The sequence below is a fragment of the Colobus angolensis genome, unplaced genomic scaffold (genome assembly GCF_000951035.1).
Source record: "Colobus angolensis palliatus isolate OR3802 unplaced genomic scaffold, Cang.pa_1.0 Scaffold79, whole genome shotgun sequence".
NCBI lineage: Eukaryota > Metazoa > Chordata > Mammalia > Primates > Cercopithecidae > Colobus > Colobus angolensis.
In genome coordinates this window covers 6,264,446-6,284,324 of record NW_012121709.1, presented here as the reverse complement: position 1 = coordinate 6,284,324, position 19,879 = coordinate 6,264,446, and the positions used below count along the sequence as shown (strand labels likewise).

Below are 19,879 nucleotides of genomic sequence, written 5' to 3'. Positions count from 1 at the left end.
GCGGCTGCGCGCACGGTGCCTCTCCACCAACCCGCTCCCCTGCAGGTCCCTCGCTCGCTCTCCATCCCTCTCCGGCGCTCCCTCGCTCCCCCCCGCCCTTTGATTGACAGGCAAGATGTCGGTGTGGAGCGAGGCAGGAGCTATTGCAGCAACCGTCACCCCCGGAGCCTGGCGGCGGCAGCAGCAGCAGCAGCAGCAGCAGCGCGGGGAGGAGACAGCAGCCAGCCGCAGTAGCCGCCGCAGCCGCGGGAGCAATGCAGACAGCACCTTGAGAACGCGCTAAAGCACTTCCAAACCGTGGACCATGCCGTGTCCCTGCAACTGGGAGGGGGGCAAACCAGATTTTTTTTGACATAAAAGCAAGCCAGCTAAAAATATATAATTTTGTCCTTCAAGGAGCCGGTGTGTAAAGAGTGAGCGCTATTTTCCTTCTCCTCCTCCTCTCCCTCCTCCTCTCTCTCCTCCTCTCTCTCCTCCTTCTCCTCCTCTTTTTCCTCCTCCTCCTCCTCCTCCCTAAGTATACAGACAGCATCACATCACCTGGTTTGCTTCTGAGAAACAGCATCTCTCCTTTTCAGGGACCAGAGACTCAGAGAGGAGACATTCTAATGGAGTCCGCTTGATACCCCAAAATAAAATAATAAATTTTGGCTCTTGTCCCCTCCTCCCACTCCCACCCCCTCAACCCTGTGTGAGATGTTGGATTTCTTCTTCATGAGACATTGTTGAGAAGTCGCAGTGGTTGGAGAGGCGGAGGGGTAGACTACCTCTACTCCCCCCCCCCCCCTTTTTTCTCTCTGGGAGGAGGAGGAGGGGAAGGGGGTTGCAGAGCAAGCGATGGATGAGGAAAACATGACGAAAAGCGAGGAGCAGCAGCCTCTGAGTTTGCAAAAAGCCTTACAGCAGTGCGAACTGGTCCAAAACATGATAGACTTGAGCATCTCCAACCTGGAAGGTCTTAGGACCAAATGTGCTACCTCCAACGACCTCACACAAAAAGAAATCCGGACCCTGGAGGTAGGTGTTGCCTACGGAAAAAAAAAAGCAATCCTTCTTTTCCCCTCCTTTCTCCCCACGGTCCCCTTTCCCTCTGACTCTGTTTTTTGGGGGCTGGGGGTGATGGTGCGGGCAAGCAAGGTGGGCACGGTTTGCTTTTCTGTGATTTCTCTCCTTGCAAAGCCTGCATTGGATATCCTTTTACTGTGCTGCTGTCGTCTGCGCTTGGCTGGGTGGTGGTAGTAGTAGTAGTAATTGTTATTCTTTATTTATTATTATTGTTGCGGCTGTTACCGTTATCATTCGCTTCCCGGCTGAGGAGGGAGTTCTCTCTTTTTTCCGCTTGTGGATTTGTTTATATGCCACGGGGGCTTGTGTGCCGGGTAATACATTAAGGAGCTGCAGAGAACCCACGTGACCTTGCGCATTCTGCAGGTGGTCAAAAGGTGGTTTTTGCTCGCAGAATGAGGCCGCCTGTCATTGTAGACCTCTTCTTTTCTTGGCCTTCTTCCCCGCCCTCCTTTTGCTCCTTAGATTTTTTTTTTTTTTTTTTTAATCAGTGATATACGTGTCAGGAGGCAAGATGCATGGAAAAAAATCCCTATGGAGCTATCCATTTCCAAATCCAATCGTTTTGATGCAGTGAGCTGTTGCAGGCCTAAAACGTATAAAAGGAAAAAAAAAATATGCCTCAATCAGCACACATAGGTGGTGTAGGAGATTACTCCTGAATCTCAGTGGGGCTGCGAGGAAAGAGGAAAGGGGTCGGGGAGGAGGAGTTATCTTTGGCTTCTTGTAACATTCTCCGGCAGAACTTGAGGGGGAGTTTGAAACAGTTTTTTGGGGCAGTGGGATGGGATGAGGGATGGATGCAAAGTTACTCAGAAAGAAGATGGCAGAAACTATTTTTTTCTGAAGGCCATTTGGTCAAAGGAGGAAGGTTTAAAGAGCCTTAGGAACTGCCAAATGCCTGGTGTTCATGAGATCATTGGATATCTGCATTGTTCAAAATGTTTGAAGGGTTCAACTCACTTCCTTCTCTCAAACCAACCCAGCTATACACATGGGTTGATTAAATTTCAGAACTTCCACTAGCTGGCATCCACCAAGGGTGGGGGCAGTGGGGCTGGGAGAAAAGGGGTTCCCCCTGTGGTGGAGTGGGCATGAGCAATACTGAGACGTTCATCTTGCTTCTGGCACATGAGTTCCCAAGGCCTGAACTCGTCAGTCCCTAGTGAATCTTGTAGCCCTCCTGCCCCTGTTCTAGCCTGGATAGGTGCTTTTCTTGGATTCACTTTGGGTCTTTTTCTTCCGTGATTTTAAATTTGGCTGGATGTCAACATGCAGGAGGTCATCCCTTCGAAAGGAGAGAGAGAGAGAGAGTGTGTGTGTGTGTGTGTGTGTGTGTGTGAGAGAGAGAGAGAGAGAGAGAGAGAGAATGCTGTTTGCTACCCTAGGATGCATGTCTGTGTGCACCTGTCATCTGGAAATGTGATCCTCAGAGACGAAATAAGATCAATGTCAAGGTGTATTGGGAGAGTGGGACTTGTGTTGGGAGGCACAGGTATTGCCTTTCCTGGAGCTTGGGAGAGCAGGTGAGGCCAGAGCTCTGCTGCTGGAAGACAGTGTGGGAAGTTCTGATCCAGCCTTCTGTCTCTGCCTGAACATAGCCCAAGAGCAGACTCTTCAGACCTGCATGCAGTCAATAAATAACCCCAAAAAAGCCATTCGAGCTCTCCTCTGTTCCTCTGAGTCAGGAGTCCCAAATGCTAGTTTGTGTATTCCTGTGTAAGTTTCTTCGAAGTTTTCTTTTTCTTTTTTCTTTTTGTTTCAGACATGCTCCATCCTCTGATAGCTTCCTGGATGGGGATGTGCCGCAGTGGGCATTGCCTTCTTTCTGCATAGTGGTTTTCCTTTTAAACTGGGGGGATGGAGGCACTGGTAGGATGGCTGTGGGGGAGTTGCAGTTGTAGGAAATGCATCTGTTTTCAGTTCCCTCGTCCCAGTATGCTACAGAGCATGCCAACCACTTTCATCCATCTTGCCCAGGGAATGGTCTTGAGCAATGATTCCAATTTCTATTTCCCAGATTTGTAGGGTTAGGGAGGGTCCCTGCAGAGGGGCTGGTAACTCAGGGTCCAGATGAGTCCAGCCAATCCTAACATTTGGGTGCACGGAATTTTCTAATTTTGTATATCAGAACCATATGAGGGTGCTTGTTAAAATGCAGATTCTCAGCTTCTCTAACCCTAGAGATTCTAATTTAGCTGGGTTTAGGGAGAGGGCCAAGGAATCTGCGTGTAATAAACAGTCCAGGTATTTCTGATACATGTTTTCAAATGGACACTTTGAGATGCTAATCCATTAGGAGAAAGATGTGATATTTCAGCTATTTAATGGTGAAAACTCACTGCTTGCTAACACTAATGCAAGTAATGAATAGATGATCCCTGAAAAGGGTGATAATGAACAGTATTTAATAGCATGTATACACTTCTGTAGAAACAAAAATATGCAAGGTGGACTTGGCCTTCAGGACGCATACTTCATGACAGAATAATGTGTATGTGAAATAATGATAAAGTCCAAGTGGTAAATAATATGGGGGACAACGTGTGGGCCCATTAGGCCTGTTTTTGTTCAGCTGCATGAAATAGAAAACCCAATCACTGCGGTAAGGCAAATAATGGTTTCTCTTCATGTAACAAGAATTCTGGAGACATATAACTGCTTTGGTTCGCTCAGTAGGTCAGTAATACCAGGGCTGATGTCTTTGGGAATTCTCATGGCTTTTCTCTTGTGGTTGCAAGATGGTTCCTGCAGCTTCAGCGATTACATCTGGGTGCGAGGTAGCAAAGAGGAGGACCTGGTGAGTGTGAAGGAATAAAGGGTTCCCCAGGACATCTCTTCCTCCTCACCTTGCAGATGATTTGATTTTATCTCTTGGCCAGCACCGAGTCCTAGCTGCAAGGGAGCCCGGGAGGTGGGGAAGTGGGAACACCACCACGATCGGCTTAGATGGATTATGATCCATTGTCTGAAATGACATGTTGCCACTCCATGCAAAATCAGGGCTCTGCTAGTGTGGAAGGAGGCACAGGTAGATATTAAGTAAGTAGACAGCCAGCGATGGCAGCCATGGCACATTTTCAGAAGATATTTTGGTGGAAAAGAAAGTTCATGAACTTTGAGTCAGACTGATATAGTTGTAAATTCTAGCTTTTCTTTTTACTTTGTCTTGGGCTAGTGATTTAAGTTTTCTGATTTATAGTTTTATGTTTTTGGCAAAACAGCAATAATTAAATAATATTCCCTGCTTCAGAGGGTGGTTATAAGGATTGAAAGAGATAATGTTTTCAAGGGTCTAGCACTGTCTGGACCAGAGTGGCTGCAGGTGCTAAATGAATGACAGCTGTGATGATGATAACGATTGGCATTACATGGTGTTGGCTAGACGGCATGGAAGGGAGCAGTTCAGATTAGAGAGAGAGAAGGAGGAGCTTGAATAACATTTCCAAAGTATGTTCTGTAGAACCCTAAATCTGGGATGTTAGCATTTTTCATTCTTTCAACAAATGCTGACAGCTAGGCACTGTACTTAATGCTGGTAGTTAATAAGTATTCTGTGGACAAAACAAATTCTATGGTTAATAAGTTTGGGAAGAGTTGAGCTAAGTAAAGGGAAACAGGCATCTTTACTGCAGGACTTCTCAGAGCCTTTAATATGCTACCTATGTGTATTAGGCCTCCAAGAGAGGATAGAATGGAGTCTTGCTCTGTCACCCAGGCTGGAGTACAGTGGCGTGATCTCGGCTCACTGCAGCCTCTGCCTCCTGGGTTCCAGTGATTCTCCTGCCTCAGCCTTCCAAATAGCTGGGATTACAGATGCCCACCACCACGCCCAGGTAATTTTTGTATTTTTAGTAGAGACGGGCTTTTGTCTTGTTGGCCAGTTTGGTCTTGAACTCCTGACCTCAGGTGATCTGCCCGCCTAGGCCTCCCAAAGTGCAGGTGTGAGCCACCGCACCCAGCCCAAGGATTTCTCAGTGTGAGCCACTGCACCCAGCCCAAGGATTTCTCTTGGGATTTTTGTTCCATAGAATACACCTGGGAAAACATTTGGCAAAGCAGGGAAACCTTCTTGGTTGGGGAGATGGGGATTTGGAGTGAAGGATGAGGAGGGTTTAGATTGCAGCAAAAGGGGAGAGCTTGCTGGACAAGAACAACGAACCAGATGAAGGTATTTGAATGCCATCATGGGGGCAGCCTAGAGACCATTTTGCCCAGAATGGAGGGTACCTGGTAGCCTGTCATAGGAAATGAATTTAGGCCACTAACTTCTGGGATCCAACTAAAGATCAGACAGTCAGACCAACAAAGTTTCATCCCTTTGCGGAAGGAGATAGAAGTCTTCAAAGCTTTTGGAATGAATATAATAGAAAAGTATAAGCTTTTTTGTTTTGTTTTTCCGAGTCAGGGTCTCATTCTGTAACTCAGGCTGGAGTGCAGTGGCGCAATCATGGCTTACTGCAGCCTTGACCTCCAGGGCTCAAGTGATCCTCCTGCCTCAGCCACTTGAGTAGCTGGGATTACAGGTATGCATCACCATGCTTGGCTAATTTTTTGCATTTTTTAAACAGAGACAGGGTTTTGCTATATTGCCCCAGCTGGTCTTGAACTCCTGGGCTCAAGCGATTCACCTGCCTTGGATGGCAGCCTACAGCAGGGGCTGGCAAACTTTTTCTGGAAAGGGACAGATGGTAAAGAGTTTAGGCTTTGTGAACCCTGCAATTTTCATCAAAGCTACTCGACTCTGTGCTGTAGCATGCAGCAGCCATGGGCAGTACATACATGAATGGGTGGGGCATTTTTCTTTTTCTTTCGAGACAGAGTCTCGCTCTGTTGCTCATGCTGGAGTGCAGCGGTATGATCTTGGCTCATTGCAACCTCTGCTTCCCAGGTTCAAGCGATTCTCTTGTCTCGGCCTCCTGAGTAGCTGGGATTACAGGCCTGCACCATCACATCTGGCTAGTTTTTGTATTTTTAGTAGAGACGGGGTTTCAGACCAGCCTATTGGCCAGGCTGGTCTCAAACTCCCAACCTCCAGTGATCCGCCCACCTCAGCCTCCCAAAGTGCTGGGATTATAGGTGTGAGCCATCAAGCCCAACCTGGGGGGAGGCAGTTTTCTAATAAAACTTTATTTGTGGACCCTGAAACTTGAAATTGATATACTTTTTGGATGTCATGAATATTTTTCTTTTTTTCTTTTTATATTCATAGTTGTACAAACTGTAGTTTCTGGGCCTTACAAAAACAGGTGATGGTGGCCAGGCACAGTGGCTCACGCCTGTAATCCCAGCACTTTGGGAGGCTAAGGTGAGTGGATCACTTGAGGTCAAGAGTTCGAGACCAGCCTGGCCAACATGGCGAAACCCTGTCTCTACTAAATATACAAAAATTAGTGGGGCATGGCAGCGGGTGCCTATAATCCCAACTACTCGGGAGACTGAGGCAGGAGAATCACTTGAACCCGGGAGATGGAGGTTGCAGTGAACCAAGACTGCGCCACTGCACTCCAACCTGAGTGACAGAGGAAGACTCCATTTCAAAAACAAAAAGCAAAACAAAACACCAAAAAACCAAACCAAACCCAGGTGATGAGTCATATTGGGCCCATGGGCTATAGCTTGCTAATCGCTAGACTCTAGGACGGATGGGAGGGGAAAAAGTCTGAAAGACAGAGACCACCCTAACATGAGCAAGTGACACTAGAATGGGAGAGTACTAGCCAAGCAGAAGTAGTTCTGAGCTGGATTCTGTTTTAGTTAAATTGCAAGGGGAAAAAAATATTAGGATTTGGGGTTGGACAAGAATGGAATCTCCTTGTATAGCAAGGGTATCATAGCTTTTTTTTTTTTTTACAGACAGGGTCTTGCTCTGTCACCCAGGTTGGAGTACAGTGGTGCGATCATAGCTCACTGCAGCCTTGAACTTGTGGGCTCAAGTGATCCTCCTGTCTCAGCCTCCTGGGTAGCTGAGACTACAGGCACATGTCACTGCACCCAGCTAATTTAAAATTTGTTTTATAGAGACAGTGTCCTGCTTTGTTGCCCAGGCTGGTCTTAAACTCCTAGCTTCAAGCCACCCTCTTGTCTTGGCCTCCCAAAGTGCTGGGATTACAGGTGTAATCACCATGCCTGGCCTCCTGTCGTTTTTTTGCTCTTCATATATTCCATCTCCATTTTCTATTGCTGTGTCATGAACTATCTTTAAACTTAATTTCGTTTGGAAAACTTTGGGCTTAAGACAATAATTTGTTATTTTCATGATTCTGTGGGTTGGGCTTGGCGGGAGGGTTCTGCTGGTCTTGCCTGAGCTCCACTCATGTGGCCACATTCAGCTGGAGGAAGGGGAGGATAGGAAAGCTGAGACTTTCTCTCCCTGCGGCCTGTTGGTGTGATAGCTGGGGTTTCTTACAGGTCTTCAGTATTCCTAGAGAGCAAGACGGAAAGTGGCAAGGAGTCTTAGTATTTGGAAATCACAGAATGTTACTTCTATTGGAGTTCTGAGATAATATAAGTCCCATGGCCAGTCTGGGTATAGAGGATGGGGAAATAGACTCCCATCTTGGTCGGAGAAGCTTCTAAGTTAGTGTATTAATTAGGACAGATGTAAGAAATAGACCCCTAAATGTCTTTTTCTTGTTTGCTAAACAGTCCAAGGAGGGTGTTCTTGGTTGGCAGGTGGCAGGCCATTCTCTCATGCTCCAGACCCCTTTCCCTCTGCAGCATTATCATTGGTGCATCTAGAAGGGGGAGAAAGTGCAGAGAAGACAAAGCCTTATTTCCCAAAGTTGCCCTCATCAGTGCATTCCCTTATGCTTGCATTTCCTTAGTGAGCATTCAGTCACAGCACTGCAAAGAAGATGGAGAATGAAGTTTAGCTGTGGGCTCAGGAAGAAGAGAGAATAGGCTGGTGTGGTGGGTCACGCCTATAATCCTGGCACTTTGGGATGCCAAGGTAGGAGGATTGCTTGAGCCCAGGAGTTCGAGACCAGCCTAGACAATGTGGTGAAGCCCCATATCTACCAAAATACAAAAATTAGTCAGATGTGGTGGCACGTGCCTATAGTCCCAGCTACTCAGAAGGCTGAGGTGGGAGGATGGTTGGAGCCTGGAAGGCGGAGGTTGCAGTGAGCCGAGACTGTACCACTGCACTCCAGCCTTGGTGACAGAGTCAGAACCTGTCTTAAAAAAAAAAAAAAAGAAAGAAAAAGAAAATAGTGATTGCTGAATAGCTAGTAGTCTCTGCCACAGCTAATGATAAGCTGTCATATCAGTTATGTATTGCTAGAGAACAAGCCACCTCAAAACTTAGTAGCTTAAAACAATCATCATTTGCTCAGGTGCCTGCAGTTAGGTATGGACTCAACTGGCCAGTTCTGCAGGTCTTGCCTGACTCACTTGTGATTGTGTTCATCTGATGGCCTGACTGTGGCTGGAGAGTCCAAGATGGCCCTGCTCACATGGCTGGTGGTTGGCTGCAGTGCCTCACTTCTCTGCTCCCCCAATGGCTTTTCTGGCAGGATAGCCCGGGTTTCTTACATAGTGGCAGCAATGGTGTTCCCAGAGGACAGGCCTCAGTGCACAAGCCCTTCCTAAGCGTCGGTTCTGCAACCTTTGCTAATGTCCTCTTCGCCAGAGCATGTTACATAGATAAGCCCAGAGTCACTGTGGCTATGGATTCCAGGAGTTGTGGTCTACTGGGGGGCTAGTGAACAATCCAATGTCACAATATACCACAGCCATGAAAATTAACCAAAACAAAAAGAGCATAGGAGAGCAAGGGAAAGATACGGGATGATCAGCAAAGGCTCCTTCATGGAGGTTTTACTAACTCCAGGAAGCAAGCCATGAAATATTTGGGGGAAGAGTGTGCCAGGCAGAGGGAACAGCAGATGCAAACTTCTTCGGTGGGAACATGCTTGGCATGTTATTGGAACCTCAAGGAATCCACTGTGGTTGGAGTGCAGGGAGTGGGCAGGGAAAGGATGAGGAGGGACAGAGTGGGAGACAGAAGCTGGTCATCGGGGGCTTTGCTAAGACACTAAGGTACTTAAAGTTTTTTTTTTTTTTCTTTTGAGACAGGGTCTCACTCTGTCACCCAGTTTGCAGTGCAGCGGCACCATCATGGCTCACTGAAGCCTCCCAGGTTCAGTCCTTCCTCCCACTTCAGCCTCCCGAGTAGCTGGGACTGCAGATGTGCATCACCATGGCTGGCTACATTTTAAAATTTTTTGTAGAGATGGGGTCTCCCTATGTTGCTCAGGCTGGTCTCCAAGTCCTGGGCTCAAGTGATGCTCATGCCTCAGCCTCCCAAAGTGCTGGGGTTACAGGTGTGAGCCATCATGCCCAGCCTTGGATTTTTGTCCTAACTGTGGTAGAAGCCCTTTGAACCAGGGGTTATGTTTTTAAATGATCTTCTGATTGCTGCCGGGTAAACAGACTGTAGGAGGTAGGCATGAGAGCAGGGAGACAGGTTGGTAGTGACTGTGGAAGTCCAAGCCCTCAGTGACTGTGCTTGTGACTGGTATGATTGTTTCGGGGTGGACAGGGCAGGTGGCTGGATTCAGAAGGTCAAGTGTGTGGACGGTGCTGATGGATCTGATGTGGAGGTGAGGGAGAATCAAGAATCAAAGATTATTCCTAGGTGTTTGGCTCAAGGACTAGGAGAATGGGGGTCCCCTTGTTTGAAATGTGTAGACTGGAGGTGGGATAGATTGGGTTTGACAGTCAAGTCCTGTTTGACATGCTACATTTGTCAGGTAGACAGCTGGGTGTGTGAGCTTGGAGCTCTGAGAAAGGCCAGAGATACGAAGTTCACTTAATAGGCCGTGAACCAATTTTTCAAATTGTTAAAGTATTATTATTGTTTAATTAGTACATAATGTACATATTTTCAGGGTACATGTGATATTTAAATACATTCATATAATGTATAATAATCAAATCTGGGTAACTGGGCTATCTATCACCTTAAATGTTTATCTTTTCTTTATACTGAGAACATTCAGATTATTCTCTTCTAGCTATTTTGAAACATACAATAGATTATTGTTTACTATAATCACTCTACTGGTTTTTTCAATGCTAGGTCTTATTTTTCCTGTATATCTGTATAAAGTATTATTTGTAATGGCTGTATAGTATGGCACGGATGCCCCATCATTTCTCACTTTATTTTATTTTGAGACAGAGTCTCACTCTGTTGCCTAGGCTGGAGTGCAGTGGTGTGATCTCCGCTCAGTGCAACCTCTGTCTCCCGGGCTCAAGCAATTCTTGTGCCTCAGTCTCCCAAGTAGCTGGGATTACAGGCACGTGCCACCACACCCAGCTAATTTTTGTATTTTTAGTAGAGACGGAGTTTCACCATGTTGGTCAGGCTGGTCTCGAACTCGTCACCTCAAGTGATCTGCCTGCTTAGGCCTCCCAAATTGCTGGGATTACAGGTGTGAGCCACCGTGCCCAGCCCCCATCATTTATTTAACCAAAATTCTATTGTCATGTGCTTATGTTCATACTTTTATGTTGTTATAACAACGCCACAGTGGATTCCTTGTGGCTAATTCTTATTTTCAGCTCCTAGAAATGGAACTGCTGGATCAAAGGATATGCAAAAGTTTAGGACTTTCCACAGGTTTTGCCCAGCTGCCCTTCACCAGCAGTGTTGGAAAGGGTTCATTTCCCCATACCCTCAGCACAGGAGTATATTTTATTTTATTTTTTGAGTGTGTTTTGATGTCTAAGAGCTCAGGGTTAAGGAGGCTTTTGTCTCAGGTCAGAATGTGATCTTTACTGTTTTTAACTGGGTAGGGCCTGGGTACCTGGGGTAATGGGGAATGCTTGGTTTTTTGCACAAAATGGTCAACCTCGGCTGGATGCAGTGGCTCACGCCTGTAATCCCAGGACTTTGGGAGGTCAAGGCAGGCAGATCACTTGAGGTCAGGAGTTCAAGACCAGCTTGGCCAACATGGCGAAATCCCATCTCTACTAAAAATACAAAAAAATTAGCTGGCGTGGTGGTGCACGCTTGTAATCCCAGCTACTGGGAGGCTGAGGCAGGAGAATCACTTGAACCCAGGAGGTGCAGGTTTCAGCGAGCCGAGATTGCATCACTGTACTCCCCTAATCTGGGCAACAGAGTGAGACTCAGTCTAAAAAAAAAAAAAAAAAAAAAGTCAGCCTGTGAGGACCTGGCCTTTTCCTTTTGCCCTGTGTTCATAAAAGGGTGTGTGTGTGTGTGTAACTCACAATTCTAACGCATGATAAATGTTATGTCTGAAGGGTTCACTCCTCCCTCTGGGTTTTGGAAGTGGATTCTAGCAGGGAATTTGTAATCTATCACCTTTCAATAGGTAGAAAACTAGGAAGTCTTTCCACCCCCAGAGAATGGATCATTTCCTGGGCTTCTACCCATGTGGTCCCAACTGTTGGGAAGAGGGATAGGGCCTGGCCTTCCTTCTTGCCCACCGTGTGCTGCTCTGGGTGTGGGGACAGGGGAGGTGTTGAGAGGCTGAGGACAACAGGAGACACATGGCAGCCAGGAAGGAGGATGGAGAAGCTGAAGGATGGGAAGGGAAAAGGGACAAAAATAGGAGAAGAAAGTGAAAAAGTAGAACGATTTTCTTCAGCAGGGCTTCTGTGATGCTTGGAATGTCTTTCCAGTGGGTCGTGACCACAACCGTGGTGGTTGCTCCTTTACAGGCAGGTTTATTGAAGTTTAGAGTCACCAATTTGACCCAAACTGACTGAGTAAGGCAGCCGCGGACACAGGAACAGATGGAGGTTTGCTGCTCTCCTGTGGACTCCCCAAAGGTGAAATGACCTGGAAGAGAAGAAAGAAAGATGAGGATAAACGGAGGGCAAAGGGGAAGTGTAGACGTTAATGGTAATGATGTGATTAGAGGTGGCAGCCATAGGATTAATGACAGTCACGATGATGGAATACTTACTCTGTTGCTAAAATGCTTTCTTTGGTGACTATTGTGGATGACAATTATTTGAGAGAAACAGAGGACTGATAGAAACAAAGTAGGGCATTCATAGAGACAGGGGAGGATGAGATAAAGAGAGGGAGATATTTTAGACCTGAGCTGTCCAGTGTGGTAGCCACTTGCTACATGTGGCCATTGACCAATGGAAAGGCGGTGAGTCCTAGTTGAAATGTGCTGTTAGTGTCAAATACACACCAGATTCCAAACGCTTTTTTTAAAAATTAAATGTATGTTTTAAAAGAGATGGGGTCTCACTATGCTGCCCAGGCTGGCCTTGAACTCCCAAGCTCATTTGATCCTCCTGCCTTGGCCTCCCGAAGTGCTGGGATTACAGGCATGAGCCACCACCCCCAGCCCAAACTCTTAGTATGAAGGAAAAAAAGTAAAATATTGCATTGATAATTTCTCTTTTCTCTTTTTTAAAAAAGAAATTTTTTAGCGAGACAAAGTCTCGCTCTGTCACCCAGGCTGGAGTGCAGTGGTGCAATCACGGCTCATTGCACCCTCGGCCTCCTGAGCTCAAGTAATCCTCCCACTTCAGCCTCCCAAGCGACTGGGACTACAGGTACATGCCACCACACCTGGCTAATTTTTAATTTTTTGTAGAGATGAGGGTCTTGCTATGTTGCCCAGGCTGGTCTCAAACTCCTGGGCTCAAGCAGCCCTCCTGCCTTGGCCTCTCAGAGTTCTGCGATTACAGGCATCACCCACCATGCCCAGCCTTGATAATTTTTATACTGACATATTAAAATGATAATATTTTAGATATACTGGGTTAAATAAAATATATTAAAATTAATTTCACCTGTATGCGCTTTCCTTTTCTTTTCCCCTGAGGCTACTAGAACATGTTAAATTACAAAAGTGGCTCACTGTATATTGCTGTGGAACAGAGATGTTTTTGAGCACTGAAGCGATTTCTCTGTTTTGCCATAACAGAAATCTTGGTCTTGATGAGGACTGAAAATCTGGTCTCCCGAGAGTTACCAGGCAGCCATTGATTAAAGCAGTGGATGCATTCCAAAGATGGGTGTGTTTGATTTTCCTGAACCAGAAAAGTGAGATCAAGACTCAGAAATAATAACCTGACTCCCTGCAAATTCAAATGGGTGCTTTAAGCAATATAGACTAGCAGTTAGGAGGGCTTGAGCTCTGAGGTGAGATTGTTTGGGTTCCAGTTTGGTTCAGGACTTAACTAGCTAAGCAACCCTGTGCCAAATGATCTCTCCTTTCCAAGCCTCAGTTTCCTTATTTATAAAATCAGGATTGTGGCTCACACCTGTAATCCCAGCACTTTAGGAGGCCAAAGCAGGAAGATTGCTTGAACTGAGGAGTTTGAGATCAGTCTGAGAAACATAGGGAGATAGTGTCTCTACAAAAAATAAAAAATTAGCCGAGTGTGGTGGTGCATGCCTGTGGTCCCAGCTACCTGGGAGGCTGAGGTGGGAGGATCGCTTGAGCCCAGGGAGATTGAGGCTGCAGTGAGCCATGATCATGCCAGTGCATTCCATCCTGGGCAACAGAATGAGATCCTGTCTCAAATGAAACAAAATGATCATTTTACATGAGGTTGTTATGTGATTAAACGGAATCACGCATTCAGGAGCTGGGTAGAGCTGAGTGCCTGTCACATGGAAATTTTTTTTTTTTTTTCTTGAGACAGGGTCTCGCTCTCTTGCCCAGGCTGGGGTGCAGTGGCACAATCTCAGCTCACTGCAACCTCCATGTACTAGATTCAAGCAATTCTCCTGTATCGGCCTCCCCAGTAGCTGGGATTGCAAGTGCATGCCACCACACCCAGCTAATTCTTTGTATTTTTAGTAGAGATGGAGTTTCACCATGTTAGCCAGGCTGGTCTCGAACTTGTGACCTCAAGTGATCCACCTGCCTTGGCCTCCCAAAGTGCTGGGATTATAGGCGTGAGCCACTGTGCCCGGCTGCAAATTCTTAATAATTCTTGACTTTGGAATTTTTTTTTTTTTTTTTTTGAGACGGAGTCTCGCTCTGCCGCCCAGGCTGGAGTGCGGTGGCCGGATCTCAGCTCACTGCAAGCTCCGCCTCCCGGGTTTACGCCATTCTCCTGCCTCAGCCTCCCGAGTTGCTGGGACTACAGGCGCCCGCCACCGCGCCCGGCTAGTTTTTTGTATTTTTTTTTAGTAGAGACGGGGTTTCACCATGTTAGCCAGGATGGTCTCGATCTCCCGACCTCGTGATCCGCCCGTCTCGGCCTCCCAAAGTGCTGGGATTACAGGCTTGAGCCACCGCGCCCGGCCAACTTTGGAATTTTTGATGATCATCCCCGCTGTAGATTTGCAGGAGGGAGCTGAGGGTACTTCAGCCCTGTGTGGTGCTGAGCTCTGCATTGCCATTTGGGGAGATACCGTCCTTGCAGTATCATTCATTTATTCAGTAAATGTTAGCTAAGCCCCCAGTGTGTGAGAAGAAGAAACCCATAGAAGGCCTTTATAGCATAGTGGCACACTCACTAGGCTGCAGGTGACAGAAGGAACAAGATTCCTGACACTCCATCTGGATCTTTGAATTTGCCCACAGATGATGCACTTCCCCCATCAGTGGCTAGCAGGCCTTAGTCTTTAAACCACGTGCTCACCCTAACTCTAAGTTGGATAACGAAGTACGGAGTTGGGCCTTGCAACTTCTGTACTTGTCTTAAGCTTGCATGGTGAAGAGTTAAAAACTCTGATGTCTGAGCATCTGAAAAGCACATCCTGTAAAGGTAGGGGGAACCTTCAGAGGTTGCCCAGCCCCATCTTTGCCCAGTGTCCAGATTTAGGGTGAGTGCTACCTCATCAGGCTCACCCTAAATGATTTTTTAAAATCAATTTTTTGTTTTGGAAAATATACATAAAATTTACCATTTTAATTTTTTTTTTTTTTTTTTTTGAGACCGGGTCTTGCTCTGTTGCTCAGGCTGGAGTGCAGTGGCGTGATCACAGCTTGCTGGAGCCTTAAACTTCAGCATTCAAGTGATTGTCCTGCCTCAGCCTCCTGAGTAGCTGGGACTACAGGTGTATGCCACCATGCCTAGTTAATTTTTAAATATTTTTGTAGAGACTGGGTCTTACCATCTAGCCCATGCCAGTCTCAAACTCCTAGGCTCAGGTGATTTTCCCACCTCATCCCCAAAGCGGCATTGAGAATTACATGTATGAGTCACTGTGCCCCACCCATTTCAACTGTTTTTAAGTGTACAATTCAGTGGCCTTAAGTACACTTACAATGTTGTATAACCATCACCACTATCAACTTCTGAAAGGTTTTTTATTAAACAGAAATTCTGTATCCATTAAGAAATAACTCCCCTGTACTCACATTCTCTGGCCTAGTACATGGTAACTGTCATCTTACTTTCTCTATGAACTTAATACTCTAGGTACCTCATGTAAGTAGAATCATATGATATTTGTTATTTTGTGTCTCACTTAGCATACAATTTCAAGGTTCATCATGTATCAGCACTTCATTCATTTTTATGGCTAAATAATAGTCCATTGTATGCATAGTTGGCATTTTGTATATTCATCTGTCAAGTTGAACATTTTTTAGGTTATATTCACCTTTTGGTTATTGTAAGTAATGCTGCTATGATACTGATATATGAGTATCTGTTTGAGTTCATGTTTTCAATTCTTTTTGGTGTATACCCAGGGGCGGAATCATGGGGTTATACGGTAATGCTATTTTTAATTTTTTGAGGAGCCACTGTAATGTTTGCCACAGTGGCTGCAACCTTTTTACATTCCCACCAGCAATCCAGCAATTTCTCTACATCCTTCATGACTTTCGTTAGTTTTCATTTTTAAAATTATAGCCCTCCTGGTGGGTATGAAGTAGTATCTCATTGTGCATTTGATTTGCATTTCCCTAATGACTAATGATGCTGAACATCTTTTCGTGTGCCTGTTGGCCATTTGTATACCTTCTTTGGAGAAATGTTTGCTCAAGTCCTTTCACAAGGCAGCCTTTATTTTTTTTTTTTTTGAGATGGAGTGTCACTCCATTGCCCAGGCTGGAGTGCAGTGGTACAATCTCGGCTCACAGCAACCTCTGCCTCCCAGGTTCAAGTGATTCTCCTGCCTTAGCCTCTTAAGTAGCTGGAATCAGGCATGCACCACCATGCCTGGCTAATTTTTGTATTTTTAGTAGAGGTGGAGTTTCACCTTGTTGGCTAGGCTGGTCTCGAACTCTTGACCTCAGGTGATCCTCCTGCCTCCAGGTCCCAAAGTACTGGGATTACAGGTGTGAGCCGCTGTGCACGGCCAAAAGTTTTTTTTTTTTTTTTTTTTTTTGAGACGGAGTCTTGTTATTGTCCAGGGTGGAGTGTGCGGTGGGGCAATCTTGGCTCATTGTAGCCTCTGCCTCCTGGGTTCAAGCGATTCTCCTGCCTCACCTTCCCAAGTAGCTGGGATTACAGGCACCCGCCACCACACCAGGCTAATTTTTGTATTTTTAGTAGAGACGGGGTTTCACCATGTTGGCCAGGCTGGTCTTGAACTCTTGGCCTCACGTGATCTGCCCACCTCGACCTCCCAAAGTTCTGGGATTACAGGCATGAGCCACCATTCCCGACCCTAAAAGTTTTTTAAATTAAATTTTTTCAGCTTTTCTGAAGCATACGTAACAAATAAAGTGCATGTATTTAAGGTGTACAATATGGTGATTTGATATCTATCATGGAATGATCACACAGTCAAGTTAGTTAACACATTCATCACCTCACAGTTGCTGTGTGTCTGTGTGTGTGTGTGTATGTGTGTGATGAGAACATTTAAGATCTACCCTCAGCAAATTTTAAGTATACAGTATAGTATTATTAACTCTAGTCACCACGTTGTATGTTAGATCCCCAGAATTTATTCATCTCATAACAGAAAGGTTGTATGCTTTGACCAACATTTCCCCATTTTCTCCTCCAGCTCCTGGCAGCCACCATTCTTCTCTATTTCTATGGGTTTGACTTTTTTAGATTCCACATACAAAATAATACTGTATTTGTCTTTCTCTGTCTGCCTTATTTCACTTAGCAGAATGACAAGGCAGCCTTTTGATCTCCTTGTGATGGTTAGAATTGTCCTCCTTCTGTTGAGTTGGATTCACTCCCTGGGAACCTCCTTCCTTTGATTTTGCTCTCTGGAGAACAGGGAATGAGGCCAGTCCCTCCTTTAGTTGAGGAAATAGTCTTAAGAAGACTAGATCTGGAACCTACCAGGTAGAGACAAGAGATGGCCACTCCCAAAGACCTCTGATGAGTCTCTGATCCAAACTCTGCAGCCAGCATCCCCCTGCTCTCCCCTGCTCTGTGTGAGTTCCATTCTTACCCATTTGGGGGGGGTCTGGAGTTGTTGAAATGGTGAATTTCCCTTTGTCTGTCCACCTCCCCTACCCAGAGTATCACACCAATCAGAGATAGTCATGAGTGTTTCTGTTTGCCCACCCACAAAGGCACTGGGGTGATCCTTGTTCAGGATCGGTGGCTTGGACTTGAGCATTGAAGCCAATAGGTATAGAAGAAGAACTTGTTAAGTGGGTATTTAGGGACGTTGTTTTTATCAGGAGGCAGAGCAAGTTTACATGCCACTGTTTTTATCTGACTTGGAGAAGCAGTGTTTTGTGATAAACTCAAAAAGAAATATGCTTAAAACCTAAGCTGCAAGAATGAGTTTCTACCACCAGCTCCAAAGAAAGCCCTCTTAGAAGAACTGCTGGTTGTGGACGGGCGCTGTGGCTTACGCCTGTAATCCCAGCACTTTTGGGAGGTTGAGGCAGGTGGATCACAAGGTCAGGAGATCGAGACCATCCTGGCTAACACCGTGAAACCCCATCTCTACTAAAAATACAAAAAATTAGCCAGGTGTGGTGGCGGGTGCCTATAGGCCCAGCTACTGGGGAGGCTGAGGCAGGAGACTGGTATGAACTGGGAAGGTGGAGCTTGCAGTGAGCCGAGATCATGCCACTGCACTCCAGCCTGAGCAATAGAGTGAGACTCCGTCTCAATAAATAAATAAATAAGAAGAACCGCTGGATGGTAGGACCTTCCTTAATTACTGTCACGCTTACCTAATAGCTTGTACCGGGAGAATAGAAGTAAATGCTAAATAATTTTGTTTTTCCCCAATATATTTTTACTTTTTTTCTTTATTATTATTATTATTATTTTTACAGAGTCTTGCTCTGTCACCCAGGCTAGATGCAGTGGTGTGACTTTGGCTCACTGCAATCTCTGCCTCCCGGGCTCGAGTGATCCTCCCACCTCAGCCTTCCAAGGTTGCTGGGACTATAGGTGCATACCGCCACCCCCGGCTAATTTTTTTTGTCTGTATGTTTTGTGGAGATGAGTTTTGCCATGTTGACCAGGCTGGTCTCCAGCTTCTGGGTTCAAGCGATCCACCTGCCTCAGCCTCCCAAAGTCTAGGATTACAGACATGAGCCACTGTGCTTGGCCTCAACATTTATGTAAGATTTCAAACATATAGCAGTTGAAGGTACTTTACAGTGAGCATCCGCTCCCTGGTACTGTTAACATTTTGCTCTCTTTGCTTTATTACATATCTATTCATCTCTCCATCCCTCTGTCCATGAATCTATCTTCTTGTTTGATGTATTAAAAGTTAACTGCAGTCCAGGCGCAGTGGCTCATGCCTGTAATCCCAGAATTCTGGAAGACCAAGGCGGGCGGATTGCCTGAGCTCAGGAGTTCGAGACCACCTTGGGCAACATGGTGAAACCCTGCCTCTCCTAAAATACAAAAAATTTGCTGGGCATGGTGGTGTGCACCTGTAATCCCTGCTACTCATGAGGCTGAGGCGGGAGAATCTCTTGAGCCCAGGAGGCAGAGGTTGCAGTGAGCCGAGATCTCCCCACTGCACTCCCGCCTGGGCAACAGAACGAGACTCCATCTCAATAAATAAACAAATAAATAAATAAATAGCAGACATCAGTGCATTTCTGTCTGTATATGTCTGTATATTTATCATTAATTAGAGTTCAATATTCATTCTTTTGATGTAAAATGGACAATGAAACACACAGATCTTAAGCATATACTCACTGAGTTTTGGCAAAAGGATACACCACTGTAACCTAAACCTCCATCAAGATATAGAACATTTACCATTATGTAGCTAATTCCCTCTCTACCTTCAAATCAACCAATTTTCTGATTCTTTTTCCACCATAGATTAATTTTGCCTGTTCTTAGGCAAAGAACTGTATATAAATGCAATCATACATCATGTACTTTTTTATTTTTGACTTATTTTTGGGTGTACAGTCCTGTGAGCTTTAATTACTGTATATATTTGTGTAACTACTGCCACAATTTAGGATACAGAGTAGTTCTTTTATCCACAAAATTTCTTTCATGCTTTCCCAATATATTTCTACTCTTAACCCCTGGCAACCACTGATCGATTCTCCATTATCATAAGCTTTGTCTTTTTGAGAATTCTCTTGCCCATGAAACAAAATGGTATTATTTATTTTCTTACCATGGAATGTTGAGAATTATTTATGTATCCTGGATACAATCCTTTGTGAGATATGTGAGTTGCAAATATTTTCTTGCATTCTGAAGGTTGTTTTTTCTCCCCTCTTAACAGTGCTGTTTGCAGAGCAAAACGTAAAATACGATAAAGTCCAATTTATCACTTTTAAATTTATTTTCTCATAAAATTTTAATTTTTTTACAATTTACATTTAATCTATGATTCATTTTGTGTATTAGGTTGGTGTAAAAGTACTTTTACATATAAAAAGTACTTATATATAAAAAGTATATATAATACATAAATATATAATTACTTTTATAC

The 19,879-nt window shown here is 45.3% G+C and overlaps 1 protein-coding gene across 1 annotated transcript in view; it reads left to right on the top strand.

Annotated features, from left to right (window-relative positions):
• The first annotated feature begins 837 nt into the window (after positions 1-837).
• Positions 838-19,879, top strand: part of KSR2 (kinase suppressor of ras 2) — a 509,446-nt gene continuing 490,404 nt past the window's right edge. The window contains exon 1 of the mRNA XM_011928738.1: positions 838-1,017. Coding sequence (XP_011784128.1) covers positions 838-1,017 — 180 coding nt within the window. The remainder of the gene's footprint in view (positions 1,018-19,879) is intronic.